At 38.6% G+C, this 18,954-nt stretch overlaps 1 protein-coding gene and 1 non-coding gene across 2 annotated transcripts in view; one reads left to right on the forward strand and one right to left on the reverse strand.

Moving 5' to 3' along the window:
- The window catches only part of LOC103504864 (voltage-dependent L-type calcium channel subunit beta-3), a 37,966-nt gene extending 20,598 nt beyond the window's left edge, over positions 1–17,368 (reverse strand). Inside the window, exons 1-7 of the mRNA XM_026820307.1 lie at positions 16,729–17,368; positions 10,379–10,495; positions 9,570–9,689; positions 8,796–8,992; positions 2,819–2,984; positions 1,893–1,991; positions 991–1,321 (exon numbers count right to left, since the gene is read on the reverse strand). Of these exons, the coding sequence (XP_026676108.1) occupies positions 991–1,321; positions 1,893–1,991; positions 2,819–2,984; positions 8,796–8,992; positions 9,570–9,689; positions 10,379–10,495; positions 16,729–16,830 (1,132 nt within the window). The 5' untranslated portion in view covers positions 16,831–17,368. The remainder of the gene's footprint in view (positions 1–990; positions 1,322–1,892; positions 1,992–2,818; positions 2,985–8,795; positions 8,993–9,569; positions 9,690–10,378; positions 10,496–16,728) is intronic.
- Positions 17,369–18,547: 1,179 nt separating this feature from the next.
- On the forward strand, positions 18,548–18,620 carry Trnat-ggu. The gene has a single exon. It is a non-coding gene; the product is annotated as a tRNA-Thr (tRNA).
- Positions 18,621–18,954: the final 334 nt, after the last annotated feature.

The raw sequence follows: 18,954 nt of genomic DNA on the forward strand, positions 1-18,954 counted from the left end.
GGCTTATTGAGTTGAGAATAAGACTGATGAGTAGATAAGTCCAATATTCTCAAATTCGTGAATAGAAAAGAAACAAAATACAGAAGGAGTGTAGTTGAAAATAGCTTTTGCCTATAAGCACCCGTGACTAAAAATCTAGACTATTAAAAAATTGATGTCTACACACAGTAATACTGAGGGGGAAAGGGGGTATAATGGGTGGAAAGGGATAAAATGTAACCCAATATTCACTAAGACAGTGTTGTCAGATCTGGAGCTTGTCATTTATAAGGAGTAGGTATTCTTTGGGGAGGTCATAATATTATTATGACCATAAAGATCAGTCAGCGGCTGTAAAATGTGGACTGCACCAAACGTATCGAGGTAAAGCAACGTTCTGCATGGTTGCTTGTCATCCAACAAACGAAAGTCCAGGGATCTGACAACACCGCACTAAAACACTTCACAACAACAAAGGGGGCACGGGGGGTGGGAAGAAATATCCATGCTGTAGATTTTTTACAGAGGAAAATCAAAGTCTAACCAGTTGTATGAACTACAAAGTTGATGTGGCGTGGCGTGATAGTTAACAACGATTTTTAAATGACGTGACTACCTGGGTAATATTCGCCAGTTAAAATGGTTAAAAGCAACAATTTTAAGCAGCCCCTAGCCGATCAATTTAATGCTCAGTACGTAATGAAAGAACTTCTTGACAGCGCATGGAATCACATTCGTGACAACTTTTGATTTTATTGATGGATCAAATATTGGTCGTCTAAGAGCTGTTATAGTTCTATATAATCCAACAGAAAATCACGAGGGAGTGTTAGTACTCTTGAGGACATTACAATGTAATACCCTCACAGTTAACATAGGAGGAGGAAAAAACCTCCTAAAAAGCTTTCTCTGATGCACAAAGAGTTATTCAAATCAGGACACAGAGTCAGAAGGACAGAGTATATTACATATAACAGGGGGAATGAAATGGATTCTGAGAGAATGACATACCTGGCGGGGTAGAGTTGATTCGCATCATGGTAGTGGGATGCACATCTACCATGCTAGGCGAGGGCGGTATCACCACGGACTGGTGGGCCGTAAGTTGCCGGGGTGGTAGCAAGGTGAGAGGCTGGGGCGGCGCGGCCGGAGGGTGTGTGGCCCGCCAGTAGGCTTCCAAATACTCTGCTATGTGCTCGCACGCATCCTCGAGCTGATTTTCGTCCAAGATGACATCGAACATTTCCTGAGGACACTGAGCGAGCTTCTCAGCCGCCACCATCTGAACGTTGAGGTGACGCGTCTGGGACTTACCGCGCGACTTGATCAATCTCTGGAGCACCTGCAAAAGAAAGGAAAAATTAGAACCACTTTACATTATCAAAATTCAATGGTAGAAAATTAGAAAGTCATCTCGCCGCGAGTCGATACCTTTTGAGTTTGGGCGAGTAATTTCAGTCGAAGCTCTTTCAATGTCCAGTTTTTCTGGCCAATTGTTTCAACCATCACATCAGAGGCGTATGATGTAACCTGTATGTAATCCAGGGAAATTAATGTGCCCCCCTTCCTCTATTACGTTCCTTTTATAGTTACACACTTTATGATACCCCACTAGATGCTTCTACACCCCTTTTGCTTGAAAGACAATAGTTATACTTACTTTAGGTGATGAAATCTTAAGGTAAACTATACAAGGGGATAAATAATTCAGTCGAAGCTCTTTCAATGTCCAGTTTTTCTCGCCAATTATTTCAACCATAACATCAGAGACGTATGATGTAACCTGTATGTAATCCAGGGGAATTAATGTGCCCCCCTTCCTCTATTACGTCCCTTTTATAGTTACACACTTTATGATACCCCACTACATGCTTCTACACCCCTTTTGCTTGAAAGACAATAGTTATACTTACTTTAGGTGATGAAATCTTAAGGTAAACTATACAAGGGGATAAATTAGTTTTGGCAAGTTGAGAGGGATGATTAATTGTATCACAATCCAGCACCACTAACTGAAATCAAAGAAAACAACCGAATCAAGAGTTAGAAAATTAGGACGTTTTCAAATCACGAGTATAAAAAAATTTGACAATGAAATCCGGGTTGACTTTACGCCACTTCACAGCAATCAAAGTAGACGCAGATTATCGTACGTTAGAACATCCAGCTGCACTTTCCCAGTTGCCCTTCAAGGATTCTATCACTGCACTGTTAAATAAGTCAGGAAATCAAAGAAGGACAGGTTTTCTCCTCCATGTTGGGCAAAAAAAAAATATCTAGTTCCACTTTATATCCGGGAACCAGTGATGATATAAAAGAAATATCTTCCAAATTCCTTCCGTTTTATCAGTTGACAAAGTTATGTCCCTTTCTTTCTCACCTGTAAAGTCCACTTTATCTATATGTATATCTAGGAGCCAGAGATTATTTGGAAAGTATACAAAATTTTGGCAATGAAACCCGGGTTGACTTTACGCCACTTCACAGCGATCAAAGTAGACGCAGATTATCGTACGTTAGAACATCCAGCTGCACTTTCCCAGTTGCCCTTCAAGGATTCTATCACTGCACTGTTAAATAAGTCAGGAAATCAAAGAAGGACAGGTTTTCTCCTCCATGTTGGGCAAAAAAAAAATATCTAGTTCCACTTTATATCCGGGAACCAGTGATGATATAAAAGAAATATCTTCCAAATTCCTTCCGTTTTATCAGTTGACAAAGTTATGTCCCTTTCTTTCTCACCTGTAAAGTCCACTTTATCTATATGTATATCTAGGAGCCAGAGATTATTTGGAATAAAACTCTTGCAAATTCCTTCCGTTCTTTGATAAAATCTCACCTGTAAAGTACTAGCAAGCTCATAGACGCGCTCAATCTCAGTCTGCACCTCCGTTAGAACCGAAGATCTCGAATTGGAGCGCTCCATGATAGCTCGCTTGGAAGGGTTACTCATGAGAGAACGTTTGGCCAGGGAGATGTCCGCAGTAACCCTCGTGATGATGATCCTGATGAAACAAACAAGAGCAAAATAGAATAGAATATATCTTGTTTATCCTGTCAGAATGAGACTGAAAAGTCCCTTTACCTCAGCAGTCTACAAAAGGTCTCGTTTATTTTATGGGTTTAATAACATAGTATGTATAACAAATGTTTAGAACAGTAGACCTTGCTTAGTTAAAAAAAGAAAAAAAAAAATCTGGTGTGAACATCAGAAGACAGTCTTTAAATCGTTCAATAAGTCCAAGAGATTTTATTGCTCTGTTGTAAGTTGTAATGTAATCATAACGTTTAAAATATCAGTTGGATTTGTTCCATTTAAATACTTCCAACTAGCCATCGTCCATCGTGAAATAGGTCACACAACACACACATGTCACCAGCTTTTCGTAGCAGATAGGTAACTTTGGATATGTTGTTTATTTGTTTAAACATGGTCCATGGTCCATTTAGGTACCTACATCTAATATGGAGGTAAAACCATTTGCATTACACCAGGAAACATTGCAAATTGTTTCCCACAACTTGCCTGAACGACTTGAAACTTTAATAACACGTTGTGGCCAAATGTGTACCGCTGTGTCATGATTGCATTACACCAGAAAACATTGCAAATTGTTTCCCACAACTTGCCTGAACGACTTGAAACTTTAATAACACGTTGTGGCCAAATGTGTACCGCTGTATCATGCGACAGTTGCCTCTAAATCCTATAGATATACTAACCTATGTAGATGTCACGAGAGTGCTACACACTCGTAGTAGAACAATGCGATTATTAAAATTTGTACTCTCAAAACTCGAATTGTTTCAACACGACTAGGGACTTACCTATGTAGATATCACGAGAGTGCTACACACTCGTAGTAGAACAATGCGATTATTAAAATTTGTACTCTCAAAACTCGAATTGTTTCAACACGACTAGGGCGGTTTTTTGGAAGGTTTTATTGGAACTAAAATGATTGAGAATAACAAAACTGTAGGTAATTAAAATGTATTTACACAAAAGTATCCTCTGATTTTCACTACACGAAGATCATGACTGAAATTCAAGAAAAACTATGGTGAAGTTAGGGTTAGGGACACTATTAAATGGACAATAGTTAAAATAGTATGGGAGAAAAATGATATCATACGGTCCCAAATTCAACTCCTATTGAACGTTGTACTAAAATAGTATCATTGTCATTAGAGCTTTCAGTGCAACTTCAATAGAATGACGTGACGTTTAGTTCTGATTATGACCATTATAATGAGGTGTATTTTTCTTTCGGGAAACTGACCACTGGAAATTTGACCACTGCTTTATGTAGTTTCTAATTCTATTGGAGCAGTAGTCAATTTTCGAGTGGTCAGTTTCCCGAAAGGAAAATGCACCTAGACATGCAAGGTTACAGGGATTATTGACCAGTTTCTATTGGAGCAGTGGTCAGTTTTCGAGTGGTTAGTTCCCCGAAAGGAAAATGCACCTAGACATGCAAGGTTACAGGGATTATTGACATACATGTGGATATTAATATCGGGGCAGGATAAGTAATACCTTCTTCGAAGAATTGAAGGTGGATTTACTAATTTCCAACGCAATACACACAGGAAGTAGATCATCAACGGAAGGTGTGATGGGAGAAAAAAGTGAGGCTGATTTAATAATGGAAGGAGGGGAGTACGTGACACTCCAAATAAATGAGCAAATATTACTGCACATTCAATGTGACACATTACACAGAATCAATCTCAGTAGTGTAAGGGGTTATCATGATTTACTTCGGATCTGGAGGTTGGTGGTTGGCGTCCAAGACAAGCCATAAAATTCAACACATACCTATAGGTATTGTAGATAGTTAAGGAATGAGCACTCCAAATAAATGAGGAAATATTACTGCACATTCAATATGACACATTACACAGAATCAATCTCAGTAGTGTAAGGGGTTATCTTGATTAATTTCGGATCTGGAGGTTGGTGGTTGGCGTCCAAGACAAGCCATAAAATTCAACACATACCTATAGGTATTGTAGATAGTTAAGGAATGATATTTGTGAGAAGCATTCAGATATAATCATTTCACAGAGAAGTGAGCGGAGTAGGTGACATGTTACAGAACAAAACATTCGAGGATATATGGACGCAGATCACTAGACAGCTAAAAGTTTCTAGGGGAAACTACAAGTTAGGTAAGGATATTTCAGGATAACTTATGTACACAGGAACACCTGAGTAAACAGAAAATGTTAGGTACAAGAACATAGAGATCTATACATTACAGCTAGGAAAATGACTAGAAGACAGCTAAAAAGTTGGGGGGAAAGGTAACTACTTGTTAGGTGAGGACATTTCAGGATATCTTATGTACACAGGAACACCTGAGTAAACAGAAAATGTTAGGTACAAGAACATAGAGATCTATACATTACAGCTAGGAAAATGACTAGGCTTTTTGGAATTAAAATAATCCGGAGGGTGAAGGTAAGTTTTATGCATTTGTGTCATTAAAAGTATGTGTTTATCCATGTGCCATTAGAAGAAATTTAACCTAATGAAGTGTGCCTTCAGAAGAAATTATTATATGAACCACATCCAGGATCTAATAGGTACGCGGTGGCTATTGAGTTGCCACCATACTCTTGGTGACAGTGAAAATGATTTTGGTGGGTAGCTTTTTGGAATTAAAATAATCCGGAGGGTGAAGGTAAGTTTTATGCATTTGTGCCATTAAAAGAAGTATGTGTTTATCCATGTGCCATTAGAAGAAATTTAACTAATGAAGTGTGCCTTCAGAAGAAATTATTAGATGAACCACATCCAGGATCTAATAGGTACGCGGTGGCTATTGAGTTGCCACCATACTCTTGGTGACAGTGAAAATGATTTTGGTGGGTATCATTCGTATTTTCCCCAATTCTGACCAGGCTAGTTAGCTTGGTTGGTAGCGCGTCTACCTTTGTAAGCACTGGGACGCGGGTTCGATTCTCGCGGATTTTGTCCTGAACGGATAGGGTTCGTTCTCCGAGGGGCTGGTTTTCTCCTATCCTGTCTTCCTTCCTCTTCAATTTTGGTACGATAAGACATTGGGAGTTACGAGTCCCTCTATCAAACCTTTTCAAAAAAGCCCTATTTCTATCTCACTTACTCGTGCTTTCTCTAGCTGGCTCAGTGCCTGTCGCTCCTTCTCACGCCTCAGTGTCTCCTTGAGGACAGTTTGGGAAATCAAAACACCACAACCATTGGCAAGTATTTTTAGGGGAGCCTTTTCAAAAGATTCACAAGGTTTGATGTTTTTTTAAGTTATTTATGATGAGTGCCTATTGGAGGAACACGCAATGAGACATCAGAACCTTTAGCTATCCCTTTCAATCCAAGGATTTAGGGGTTTCCAAAGGATTGAGTGGTTTTCAGATTTGTGTCGAGTGTTAGAAAACTATGCTTTAATCTGATCGAAAAAAAAAACGATCGGAATCCATATGCACAGTCTAACCTACGCAATCCACGTGAAAGGCAGTCCGCTGATGCTATTGTGCTATTTTTTTCCCCCCTTGTGGCCTCAACTTACTTAAAAATAACGGCGTTACGTGGGAGGACAGTTTGAGAAATCAAAACACCACAACCATTGGCAAGTATTTTTAGGAGAGCCTTTTCAAAAGATTCACAAGGTTTGATGTTTTTTTAAGTTATTTATGATGAGTGCCTATTGAAGGAACACGCAATGAGCAATGAGACATCAGAACCTTTAGCTATCCCTTTCAATCCAAGGATTTAGGGGTTTCCAAAGGATTGAGTGGTTTTCAGATTTGTGTCCTGTCTCTCACGGATCAAAGAGGAATCGGTATTTTGAGTATCCTTTTACATGATTTTTTCTATGTTCGATGCACTTTTCTCTATGTAGGTCCTTCGATGCACTAAGGAAGTCCTTTCAATGGATTTGATTTTCTATTAAGCTGTGTCCACACATAGTCGACGCCGTCAATCGACGTCGACTGAAACCGTACACTGACATGACAAAATAGATTCTCCTCGTCGATCGACGATTGATCGACGGCGTCGACTATGTGTGGACTGTGGACGTAGCTTCAGACTCTTTGGAGGACTTGATCAGCATGGTCAAAATCAGCAGACTCGACCAAACTCTGACTTTAGGAGCCAAAGCTTCGGGACTTTCTCTTCCAAAGTTCTATCCTACACAGTTCCAAGACAAAACTGAAGGGGAAAGTATATAGGAACATTTTATTTTAGAACTAGGTACGATTTCTAATACTTTTGAAATAGATTCAACTCGTCGATCGACTATTGATCGACGATCGATCGAAGACATCGACTATGTGTGGACTGTGGACACAGCTTTAGAGGAGATGGTCAACATGGTCAAAATCAGCAGACTCGACCTAACTCTGACATTAGGAGCCGAAGCTTCGGGACTTTCTCTTCCAAAGTTCTACCCTACACAGTTCCAAGACAAAACTGAAGGGGAAAGTATATAGGAACATTTTATTTTAGAACTAGGTACGATTTCTAATACTTTTGAAAAAGATATGATACAATATTAAAGAAATCATAGCAAAAACGAAAGGGAAGAGGCAAATGGAAATGGAACGGGTAAAAAAAGGAAGGTAGTATTAAAACTTGTAGAGGAAGAGAGAGAGAGAGAGAGAGAGGAAAAAAGCATGTGTACGGCGTTGTGTGTAGAGGAAGAGAGAGAGAGAGCATTGGGATCAATATACTGCAGTGCGGGGGATGTCTCTCTCCCTCTCTCTCTCTCTCTCTCTCTCTCTCTCTCTCTCTCTCTCTCTCTCTCTCTCATTCATACTCAATGTCTCCCCTATTTCCCTCTCTATCTTTTTCCCTTCTTGTCTGTTCGTAACCAAAGAAAACTTCCTTTTCCACTGTTATTATTTTATCATGTTTCCACCTTCCTGCTTATTGAATAATATTTCAATTAATTCATTTCGCATGTGCTTTATCCGCTTTCTTCTCTCTCTTTCTCTGCTCTATCTCTTTCTTTGTCGTGGGGGTACGGTACAATAATAATTTTATACAATATCACCTATTACTCACAGAGAGCGCGAGGGAACAATTTCATGTGTGACATGAAGCCTACCACAAATCGCTTTTCGGAGGTTTCATGTCTCACATGAATCCTACCGTATTTGAAAGAAATGTTTTGTTTACGTCTGACTGTAACAACAACGCTTGAGTTTCATGTGGGACATGAATCCTACCGTAAGAGCGATTCTGGTGAAATTGATTCTGTACGCAAAAGGCTAATCCAGGCACATTCAAGTTTCTCAAAATTAAATTCCAAAGGCACTCGTGTATTTGATATTGATCCCAAAACTCTAGTGTAATTTTAGACCAACCGTGGGGGCACGGTTGGTCCAGTGGTAACACGCTTGCTTGCCATGCAGAAGTTCCCGGGTTCGAATCCCACCATCGACAAAAATTTGTACTCGTTTTTCGATTGCAAATATTTCAACGCTAATGGTGTGACATGGAAATTATTAAATTTCCCCTTCCGTCGCCAATGAGAAGGCGAATGTAAAATTAGTAGTCTGGGCGGAAAATTTTGAAAAAAAAAAAAAAAGTTCCAATCTAGCTTATCGATGTCCTATCCTTCTTTCGCTCTTCTGTCTTCGATTTCGAAACTACAGGTATCTTTAAAAAAGTACTTTGCGTCTCCTAAACCTTATGGGTAGTTAGTTATCCTTGTGTAAATCAAGACATTCTCCCTAGCTGCGTCAAATGTTCACACTCACACATCATCGGATTGACCCAAGAAGTGAGCAAAGAAGGAATTAGGGCTCAAGGATCGGGACTTGCCAACATACCAGGGGAGGGGGCATCGCTGCTAAGCGCACCTAAATTACTAGTCGACGATGTTTTGGAAGAATAGAGCTTCGGATTCCGAGCCTGGGTCTGTTGCAGTCTTAGGTTCTCTAACTTTACAGGAGAGGGGATGAAGCCGCACTCGGAGCCTTCCTTCACGAGGCGGCCGATCCACCAGTTGCTGTCGTACTTTTCCTGCAAATGAGAGAGAATAGAAGAGATATAAGATCATCTTATTGAAGATATTATTAAACCCCACAGAAGAAATTAAATAGATACATATTTACTAGAGAAAAAATGAATAGCTCATCCCTAAAAGGAATTAAGCTAAAAAGGGCTTTTCTATCAACTTCTCTGGGTGTAATTTGTTCCATTTGTCTTCTTTTTCTTGATGTTAGTTGTTGTCCACCAATGCATATATCAAAAAATGTACACAGTGTTTGTACTCGTAAGATACATGGGCATTATTGAAACTCAAATCCCAATACTTCAAATACATGCAAAAATAACCACTAAGATTTAGTTTGTCTTAGTCACTCAGAGATATACCCTGGTGTATGTCTAATAAAAGAGATATTTTCTCTATTTTGTCATCACTCATCACCTTTCGGCTATAGCTAAAGCCGCTGCTACAACAACGACAACACCAGCAACAACTCAGAGACATCTGGTGTGTCATCACTCATCACCTTTCGGCTATAGCTAAAGCCGCTGCTACAACAACGACAACACCAGCAACAACTCAGAGACATCTGGTGTCCCTGAAACTTACTTTTATGTGCAGAAATTCGTGAATGTCAAAGGAGACAGCATAGCCATGTACAGGGGAATCGTCGTCAATGGAGCCATCGTACTTCACATTTGTGCGGACCGCGAATGCCACATTCTTTGCCTGGAATGCAGAGGAATTAGAGTTTACAATAATATGAAGATTAGAAATTAGAGTTTGCAATATGACGATGATGCGTGAATTAGAGTTTAAATTTACAATATGAAGATAATGGAGTTAGGAAGTTGGAGTTAGAATACCAGAGAGGAACTTGGAGGTTACCATTGTTGTTTAAGGAATGTCTTAACACACTTGACGGGAAAAAAAAGCTTTTTGGAATTAAAATAATCCGGAGGGTGAAGGTAAGTTTTATGCATTTGTGCCATTAAAAGAAGTATGTGTTTATCCATGTGCCATTAGAAGAAATTTAACTAATGAAGTGTGCCTTCAGAAGAAATTATTAGATGAACCACATCCAGGATCTAATAGGTACGCGGTGGCTATTGAGTTGCCACCATACTCTTGGTGACAGTGAAAATGATTTTGGTGGGTATCATTCGTATTTTCCCCAATTCAGACCAGGCTAGTTAGCTTGGTTAGTAGCGCGTCTACCTTTGTAAGCACTGGGACGCGGGTTCGATTCTCGCCCGGAGCGGATTTTGTCCTGAACGGATAGGGTTCGTTCTCGGAGGGGCTGGTTTTCTCCTATCCTGTCGTCCTTCCTCTCCAATTTTGGTACGATAAGACATTGGGAGTTACCGAGTCCCTCTATCAAACCTCTTCAAAAAAAGCCCTATTTCTATCTCACTTACTCGTGCTTTCTCTAGCTGGCTCAGTGCCTGTCGCTCCTTCTCACGCCTCAGTGTCTCCTTCTCTTCGTCCAGCGACAAATCAGAAGATGGCTGCGAGAAGTTTGACTCTGCAGATCCCTGTAAACAATAATAATAAAACAGGAGTGTTAGAAAACTATGCTTTAATCTGATCGAAAAAAAAAACGATCGGAATCCATATGCACAGTCTAACCTACGCAATCCACGTGAAAGGCAGTCCGCTGATGCTATTGTGCTATTTTTTTTTTTTTTTTTTTTTTTTTTTTTTTTTTTTTCCTTGTGGCCTCAACTTACTTAAAAATAACGGCGTTACGTGGGAGGACAGTTTGGAAAATCAAAACACCACAACCATTGGCAAGTATTTTTAGGGGAGCCTTTTAAAAAGATTCACAAGGTTTGATGTTTTTTTAAGTTATTTATGATGAGTGCCTATTGAAGGAACACGCAATGAGACATCAGAACCTTTAGCTATCCCTTTCAATCCAAGGATTTAGGGGTTTCCAAAGGATTCAGTGGTTTTCACATTTGTGTCCTGTCTCTCACGGATCAAAGAGGAATCGGTAGTTTGAGAATCCTTTTACATGATTTTTTCTAGGCAAGTAGTTTTAGGTCAATCGACGTCGACTTAAACCGTACACTGATACGGGGTTCTCACGTTCAACTTTTTAGTTGTTCAACTCAGAGTTGTTCAACAAAAAGTTGAAAGTGGCATGAAAAATGACGTGTGAACCTTCCAGGCGGGTTCTCACGTTCAACTTTTTAGTCGTTCAACTATTGTTGCTCAACTTTAAAGTTGAAAGTTGAATATGTTTTTTGTTCTCACGTTTCAACCGAATTGAACGATTTTTCATTCAGCTTTCTTGGTAATTTGAAGTGGTAATCTACTATCTTTAGGGCGCGTTTATCAATTTCTTTATTATCAAATGTTTAACTAATCGATTGATTAATGTATCTACTGATCTATGTGGTTTGGTATAGGATTTTTTGAAAAATAATCAGCTGATTAGGTAATCAGTTGATTAATAGCACTAATCAGTGATTGATAAACGCACCCTTAAATTTATAAAGAATTATTGTGTTTTTAGATCCTCCAGGGTTAGTTAACCTTTTGCGGACAGATTCATGTGTCACATGAAATCATGGTTCCGCCATTATGGTAGGAGAAATATAACTTAAATCTGGCGCTATGTAGAATATGAGGGATTTGAATATTTAATATTTACCTTTTTAGTTAGTCTGGCTCCTTTTCTTAGTAGACGTTTCAACTCAATATTCATCAGGACTCAAAAGTTAATCTCAATATCATTATTATTTCTGAAATCACGCTCCTCTTGTCTCTTCTCTTCAAAGGTCTTCCAAATATCAGACCTCTTTAGATTTCAAAAAGTACTCATCAACTAAATAGGTAGGTACCTACTTAGCAAAGATTTTATGGACGAAATTACTTTGGATGACGGATTAAACTGATGGTATTATTATTTTGTATTAGGTAGGAATCAGGGAAGAGAATTGAGAATATTTCAGGAATGTGATTAAGGAGATGTTAACCATCAGACGTTATAAATTTATAATATGAGGCCGATGAGATAACATGAGATTAACATCTCGTAAAAAAGTTATCTCATCAATCTCATCATTATTCAAAACCGCGATTTGCAGAATCTGATCCTACGACACTGCCCTCAGATAAAAGTGCGTTGTATGCCAAGAATTTATGATCCGTATTGACACAAAAACGTTTCTTTTATGTCAATACAAGTAAGGGGGGGGGACCATAAAATCCTTACACAAATAAACACACAATTTGCAAAATAAAATAAATGTAAAATTCTTCTAAAATGTAAGTTTTGTTACTGGGTGGCTCAGAACTCAGTGAGCCTTGGGCAATATCAAAGTTGAAACCCCTTTTCCATGTTAGATATCAGTTCGCACTATAAATAGGTAGGTATTTGGCCAATGGATTCCAACAGTAGATTTGTTGACATCTATCGTTTATCCACAATAGTCCATTGCTTTGTCATCTTTGAAGGCCTGAACTTATACCTAATCTCCATACCTTTATAGCTTTGAGATTGGTGTAATTGTTGTATTTAAACAAAGTATGTACTGTATTCGATATTATCCTTTTGTAAAGAGTGCTATCCCTAATCTAGGTACATACCTTTATAGCTTTGAGATTGGTGTAATTGTTGTATTTAAACAAAGTATGTACTGTATTCGATATTATCCTTTTGTAAAGAGTGCGCACTGAACACCAAAAACACTAAACACAAACTGTAAGTAGTGTAGATGCTAACTATACGAGGTATTCTCCAGATATCTATGCACTACTAGGACTAGATTATGATTCACATCAATAGGTACAGACTTCAACAGCTAACTGAGTTCCCTCACCAATATATAGGTAGAAAAATAAATAGATATTAATAAATTAATCAAGGAAAGTATGGACCACTTCAAATCAGTTAGATTATAAACACGTTAGTTTCAAACCAGGCGCGGAATTAGGAGGAGCTCACGTGGTCCCTAGCTCTCAATAGAGGATTGTAATAATTTATTATTATTAGATAGTCTGGCTGGGGGACTTAAAACAGGGAGGATACCAGGCTGAAATTTCCGTTTCTAAAGAAATAGCAAAGGTTTTGTGGCCAGAATCAAATGCCAGCCCAAAGAAATCACTCTAGGGCTGATTGAGAGGCTGACAAAACACGCAGACACCGTCTGAACTTGAAGGAATTTTTCATGTAGGCCTAGGTACCTCAAGAATGTCTTCCAACTTCCGACCGATCGTGTACAAGATACCTATTTGCAATTTTGCGCTCGTTGAGACCTGAAATTTGTGCAAATATCGCATATCGCTTACACATGAAACGATCTACATATGGGGCCCTAGAATTTCTCGTACATCACCGAAGAACCTCAGAATACGCCCGATAGCATGTGACTTGGACAACCGCTAACTGGGGCACTGTCTTATTTTCAGACGAGTCCAGATTGTGTCTTTAGAGTTCCATAATAATATGGTATCAAAAGATCAGGTTGGAAAGATCGATGTGGGAAATTGGCTTTGTAAGTTTGTAACTCTCATATCTGAAGGAATGGAAAGGGCTACAATAAAGTTCAGTACACGTGGTAAGGTTAACGAGTGGAATGAGGTATTATTTCCCTCATTTCTGCCGGGATCTTCTGGATTTCCCCAGATTTTTCCCTTAAAAATGATGTTTTCTAATAACAAAACAATGTCCTGGCTTATCTCAGCCTGTTTCTTTTCTTAGAACAAAACTTCGTCGCCCAAGGGGGGATTAGTTTTCATTATCTTTCTATTTTCCGGGGGAATTTTCCGTTGTACTCCATGACCACTATTTTGAGTCCCCAGAGAAAAGTATTTCCCTCATTTCTGCCGGGATCTTCTGGATTTCCCCAGATTTTTCCCTTAAAAATTATGTTTTCTAATAACAAAACAATGTCCTGGCTTATCTCAGCCTGTTTCTTTTCTTAGAACAAAACTTCGTCGCCCAGGGGGGGATTAGTTTTCATTATCTTTCTATTTTCCGGGGGAATTTTCCGTTGTACTCCATGACCACTATTTTGAGTCCCCAGAGAAAAGATGGTCGTTTCTATTTTGAGAAAATTTCTAAATTAGAAATTTATCTTACAAACTTCGTGGGTACGAACTTTATCAGTCTTCTTAAATGTACAAATAATTATGTACTGTGTAGTTTTATGAATTAGGGGAGTACTACCTAAGTTTGATTTTTGTTCTAGACAGGTAAGAGCTTTTTCTCTGCAGTAGAGAAATTTTTCACAAGTAGATTAGAACAGAAGGACACGGTATAGAAGAAAAAATACCTTCATTTTAGTGAGTAGACAATACGCGTGACAGAGGGAAATATAAAAGTACAGCATTTTGCCTAGTCACGATGAGACATCAGGCGTAATATGACCATGCAAATGTTCACACGTGCTTTGGTACTGAAGCAAGTTTCGAGTTTGAAAGTTTAAACACTTTGAACTTTGAAATTCAAATTAACGTGCCTAATTGGTTAATCCAAAGACAGGAAAGCTGCCCCCTGTCCCTCCAGAAATGTCTGAAGATTTCCTCAAATTTTTAATGGACAAATAGTAGAGGACAAACTTCTTTTCGGAAGGGGAAATATTATTAGATAGTAAAAGGAATAATATTTTGATGTATTTTTAGGGATTTAGTTCCAAATTTCAGGGATCAGAATTGTCAGAATGATAATGTAGGTACTATAAACTATAATGCATAAATAAAAACATTAAAAAATTTGGACAATGGAAAGTTGGAAAGAAAAATAAGACATCAAAAAAGTTATGCGTATTTCAGGATTTCAGCTATAAGGAAATGTAAAAAGTTCGAATGACATGGATTAAGGCTGTAAGGGGGGGGAATAATATTTTGATGTATTTTTAGGGATTCAGTTCCAAATTTCAGGGATCAGAATTGTCAGAATGATAATGTAGGTACTATAAACTATAATGCATAAATAAAAATATTAAAAAATTTGGACAATGGAAAGTTGAAAAGAAAAATAAAACATCAAAAAAGTTATGCGTATTTCAGGATTTCAGCTATAAGGAAATGTAAAAAGTTCGAATGACATGGATTAAGGCTGTAAGGGGGGATTGTATTCAATTGTAGATATTTATTTTGTTTGTAGAAAACAGAAGTCAGGGCTGTCTTGTCCTCGTGTCAGTGAACAATCAGTAGGATGAGACTAATGAGATCAAGTGATGATGAACATCCTAAAGTTTATGTGTTTCAAAATGACAGACCTCCATTTTAAACCTTCATAAGAAGAAGGACTGGAAAGGTGTTAATGTAAAATTGAGGGCAGGAAGAATGCAAAAACAACCAGTTGTTGATAACGAAAATTTCGCGTGGGATTCAGAAAAATTGATCATAAATTATTTATTTTATTTCTGAGGCCCACAACTCAACAGATAAAACATTGTTTTATGCCTCTGGTTTTTCCATGACGCATGTTGGTACGCATTTCATCTACGCTTTTCACTTATTTATATCATCTTGTTAAGTAATTCATGACTGTACACTCATTTGAAAAATATTTTAGAAACAAATGGTTAAAAACAATTAGTAACACACTGAACACCAAAAAACAACAAACACAAACTGTAGAGTAGTGTAGATGCTACTATACGAGGTATTCTCCAGATATCTATGCACTACTAGGACTAGATTATGATTCACATCAATAGGTACAGACTTCAAAAGCTAACTGAATTCCCTCACTAATATATAGGTAGAAAAATAAATAAATAGATATTAATAAATTAATCGAGGGAAGTATGGACCACTTCAAATCAGTTAGAATGCTAGATTATAAGCACGTTAGTTTCAAACCAGGCACGGAATCAGGAGGAGCTCACGTGGTCCCTAGCTCTCAAAAAGGCCAGAGACCATTCTATTGTTACACTAATTAGAGGATTGTAATAATTTATTATTATTAGATAGTCTGGCTGGGGGACTTAAAACAGGGAGGATACCAGCCTGAAATTTCCGTTGCTAAAGAAATAGCAAAGGTTTTGTGGCCAGAATCAAATGCCAGCCCAAAGAAATCACTCTAGGACTGATTGAGAGGCTGACAAAACACGCAGACCCCGTCTGAACACGGAGCCCGTGAACACGGAGGAAGGCGAAGAAAAGGAAGAAGACTGTTAAGGTGTGTCCAAACATAGTCGAATCTGTTGTCCAAACATAGACTGTTAAGGTGTGTCCAAACGAGGTGAATCTATGTTGTCGAGGCAGTGTGGACGGTTCAGTCGACGTCGATCGATGACCGGTCGACTATGTGTAGACAAACATTTAGATAGGTACGTGTAGACAAACATTTAGATAGGTACGTTAATATGTTTAGTTATTCGCATTGGGGAAAGACGGCCAATATGGGGTTCCGGGGGCATAAAAGGTCCCTAAACACAGCATGCAATAGGTCATTTTTTGTACGCACCGCTCTTACTTTCCGGTTACGCGATGAAATGCCAAACGGTTTATACGAGGTCGTCCGGGCAGGCACCGTCTGAACACGGAGGAAGGCGAAGAAAAGGAAGAAGACTGTTAAGGTGTGTCCAAACATAGTCGATTGACGAGGTGAATCTATGTTGTCGAGGCAGTGTGGACGATTCAGTCGACTTCGATCGATGACCGGTCGACTATGTGTAGACACACATTTAGATAGGTACGTTAATATGTTTAGTTATTCACATTGGGGAAAGACGGCCAATATGGGGTTCCGGGGGCATAAAAGGTCCCTAAACACAGCATACAATAGGTAATTTTTTGTACGCACCGCTCTTACTTTCCGGTTACGCGATGAAATGCCAAACGGTTTATACGAGGTCGTCCGGGCAGGCTCCTTGTTTCTGATTGGTCGACGGAAGTGGTGTGCCATCTTCCTGGAAGGTCCTTGGTTCGAACTCCGGGCTGGATCAACTCATGGAATATAGCAAACTTCTGATCAAATGGATCAGGTGTTCTGATCAAGTATCATCCGAAACGTTAAATTGTGGACATCATAATATACTTTCCTACATAATTATGTCTCTAAGCTAAGTACATAATTCAGAGCTATAGTAACAGAGGTAGTAGCACCTACCCAAGTAGGTACCTATTGACTTGAAAATCAAGATATGAACATGCTGTGTATCTTCTTACATATTACCTAGGTACACCACTAAGGGTGGATTTCACCAATATTTTTTTCAGTGCCTAGAAGGCCTGTTAAGCTGACAGGCTGTTGAGTTTCATTCGGTTTGTGTAGGCTTAACAGGACTTTTTAGCTAACAGGCTGTTAGGGTCTAAAAAGAAGGCTGATGAAACTCGCCATCACACAATAGTTATTTGAATAAACTACGAGTGGTTATACCCAAGAAAAACTCCCAGCTTAAGGTAATGCTGGGTAGGTAATAGTGTAATACACCTATTATCTACAAATAGTTGAAGAATTTTTCGAAACAATTTGAACAGCTAAATTTTATTGCTAAATTCTTTACTACACCAAAAATTCCGAAATAGTGGACATCATAATATCTTTTCCTACATAGTTATGTCTCTAAGCTAAGTACATAATAAAATTCAGAGCTATAGTAACAGAGGTAGTAGCACCTACCCAAGTAGGTACCTATAGACTTGAAAATCAAGATATAAACAAGTGTATCTTCTTACATATTACCTAGGTACACCACTAAGGGTGGATTTCACCAATATTTTTTTCAGTGCCTAGAAGGCCTGTTAAGCTGACAGGCTGTTGAGTTTCATTCGATTTGTGTAGGCTTAACAGGACTTTTTAGGTAACAGTAACAGGCTGTTAGGGTCTAAAAGAAGGTTGATGAAACTCGCCATCACACTATAGTTATTTGAATAAACTACGAGTGGTTATACCAAAGAAAAACTCCCAGCTTAGGTAATGCTGGGTAGGTGATAGTGTAATACACCTATTGTCTACAAATAGTTGAAGAATTTTTCGAAACAATTTGAACAGCTAAATTTTATTGCTAAATTCTTTACTACACCAAAAATTCCGAAATAATTGAATTTTTTTCCCAATTTCGCCCAACATTCGCGCAAACCGACTGATTGTTGAAAATTTCGGGCCCGCTGATCAGAGCGCTATTTCCTACCTCGATAAATGAATCTCAGTCGTCTATAAATAGATCTGCCCCACGCTGCAGTGTATGATATACACAACAACGTATATTATACGTATAAAAGTACGTATACTATACATTAAATAGGTACCTACATATATATAGTGTATGATTATTAAACGAAATTACGCGGCGTATACAGGTCATACACAAATGTAGGAACATTGAAACATCATGTTCTGTACCTGCATTAAAGTCAGGTATGTGGAATCTGCCATTATAAAACAAAAAGGTACCTAATGATAATAAAATATCGCGATTGCCTGCTTCGTCAGATAAGAAGATAGCCCGTTGTACCTAAGCGGGTAAGGACGCGGGTTTGATTCCCGCCTGAGGGGAATTTCATCCTAAACAGATAAGATTCGTTCTCGGAACGGCTGGCTTTCTCCTATCCTGTCGCCCGCCAAAGGTGTGTACCTAGAACGATGTGAAATGATGAACAAATTTAAAAAAAGAAAGCCAGCCTAGTTAGCTTAGTTGGTAGTGCGTCTGCCTGGTAAGCACTAGGCCGCGGGTTCGATTCCCGCCCGGGGCGGATTTTATCCTGATGGGATAATGTTCGTTCTCGGAACGGCTGTAATATATGATAAGCCTAATATTCCATGTAAAAAGTCTATCATTTATTTATCTATGTACTCATCCATGATATGTTCCATACGCGTAACACTTTTGTAAATAGGAATAAACTGAAGTTGGAAACCGAAATTTCTTCATTGAGCCTAATATTCCATGTAAAAAGTCTATCATTTTTTTTCTATGTACTCAATTACTCATCCATGCTATGTTCCATACGCGTAACACTTTTGTAAATAGGAATAAACTGAAGTTGGAAACCGAAATTTCTTCATTCCAAAGAGTATTCTTGCTGT

Source organism: Diaphorina citri, unplaced genomic scaffold (genome assembly GCF_000475195.1).
Source record: "Diaphorina citri unplaced genomic scaffold, Diaci psyllid genome assembly version 1.1 scaffold136, whole genome shotgun sequence".
In the NCBI taxonomy this organism is placed as follows: domain Eukaryota; kingdom Metazoa; phylum Arthropoda; class Insecta; order Hemiptera; family Psyllidae; genus Diaphorina; species Diaphorina citri.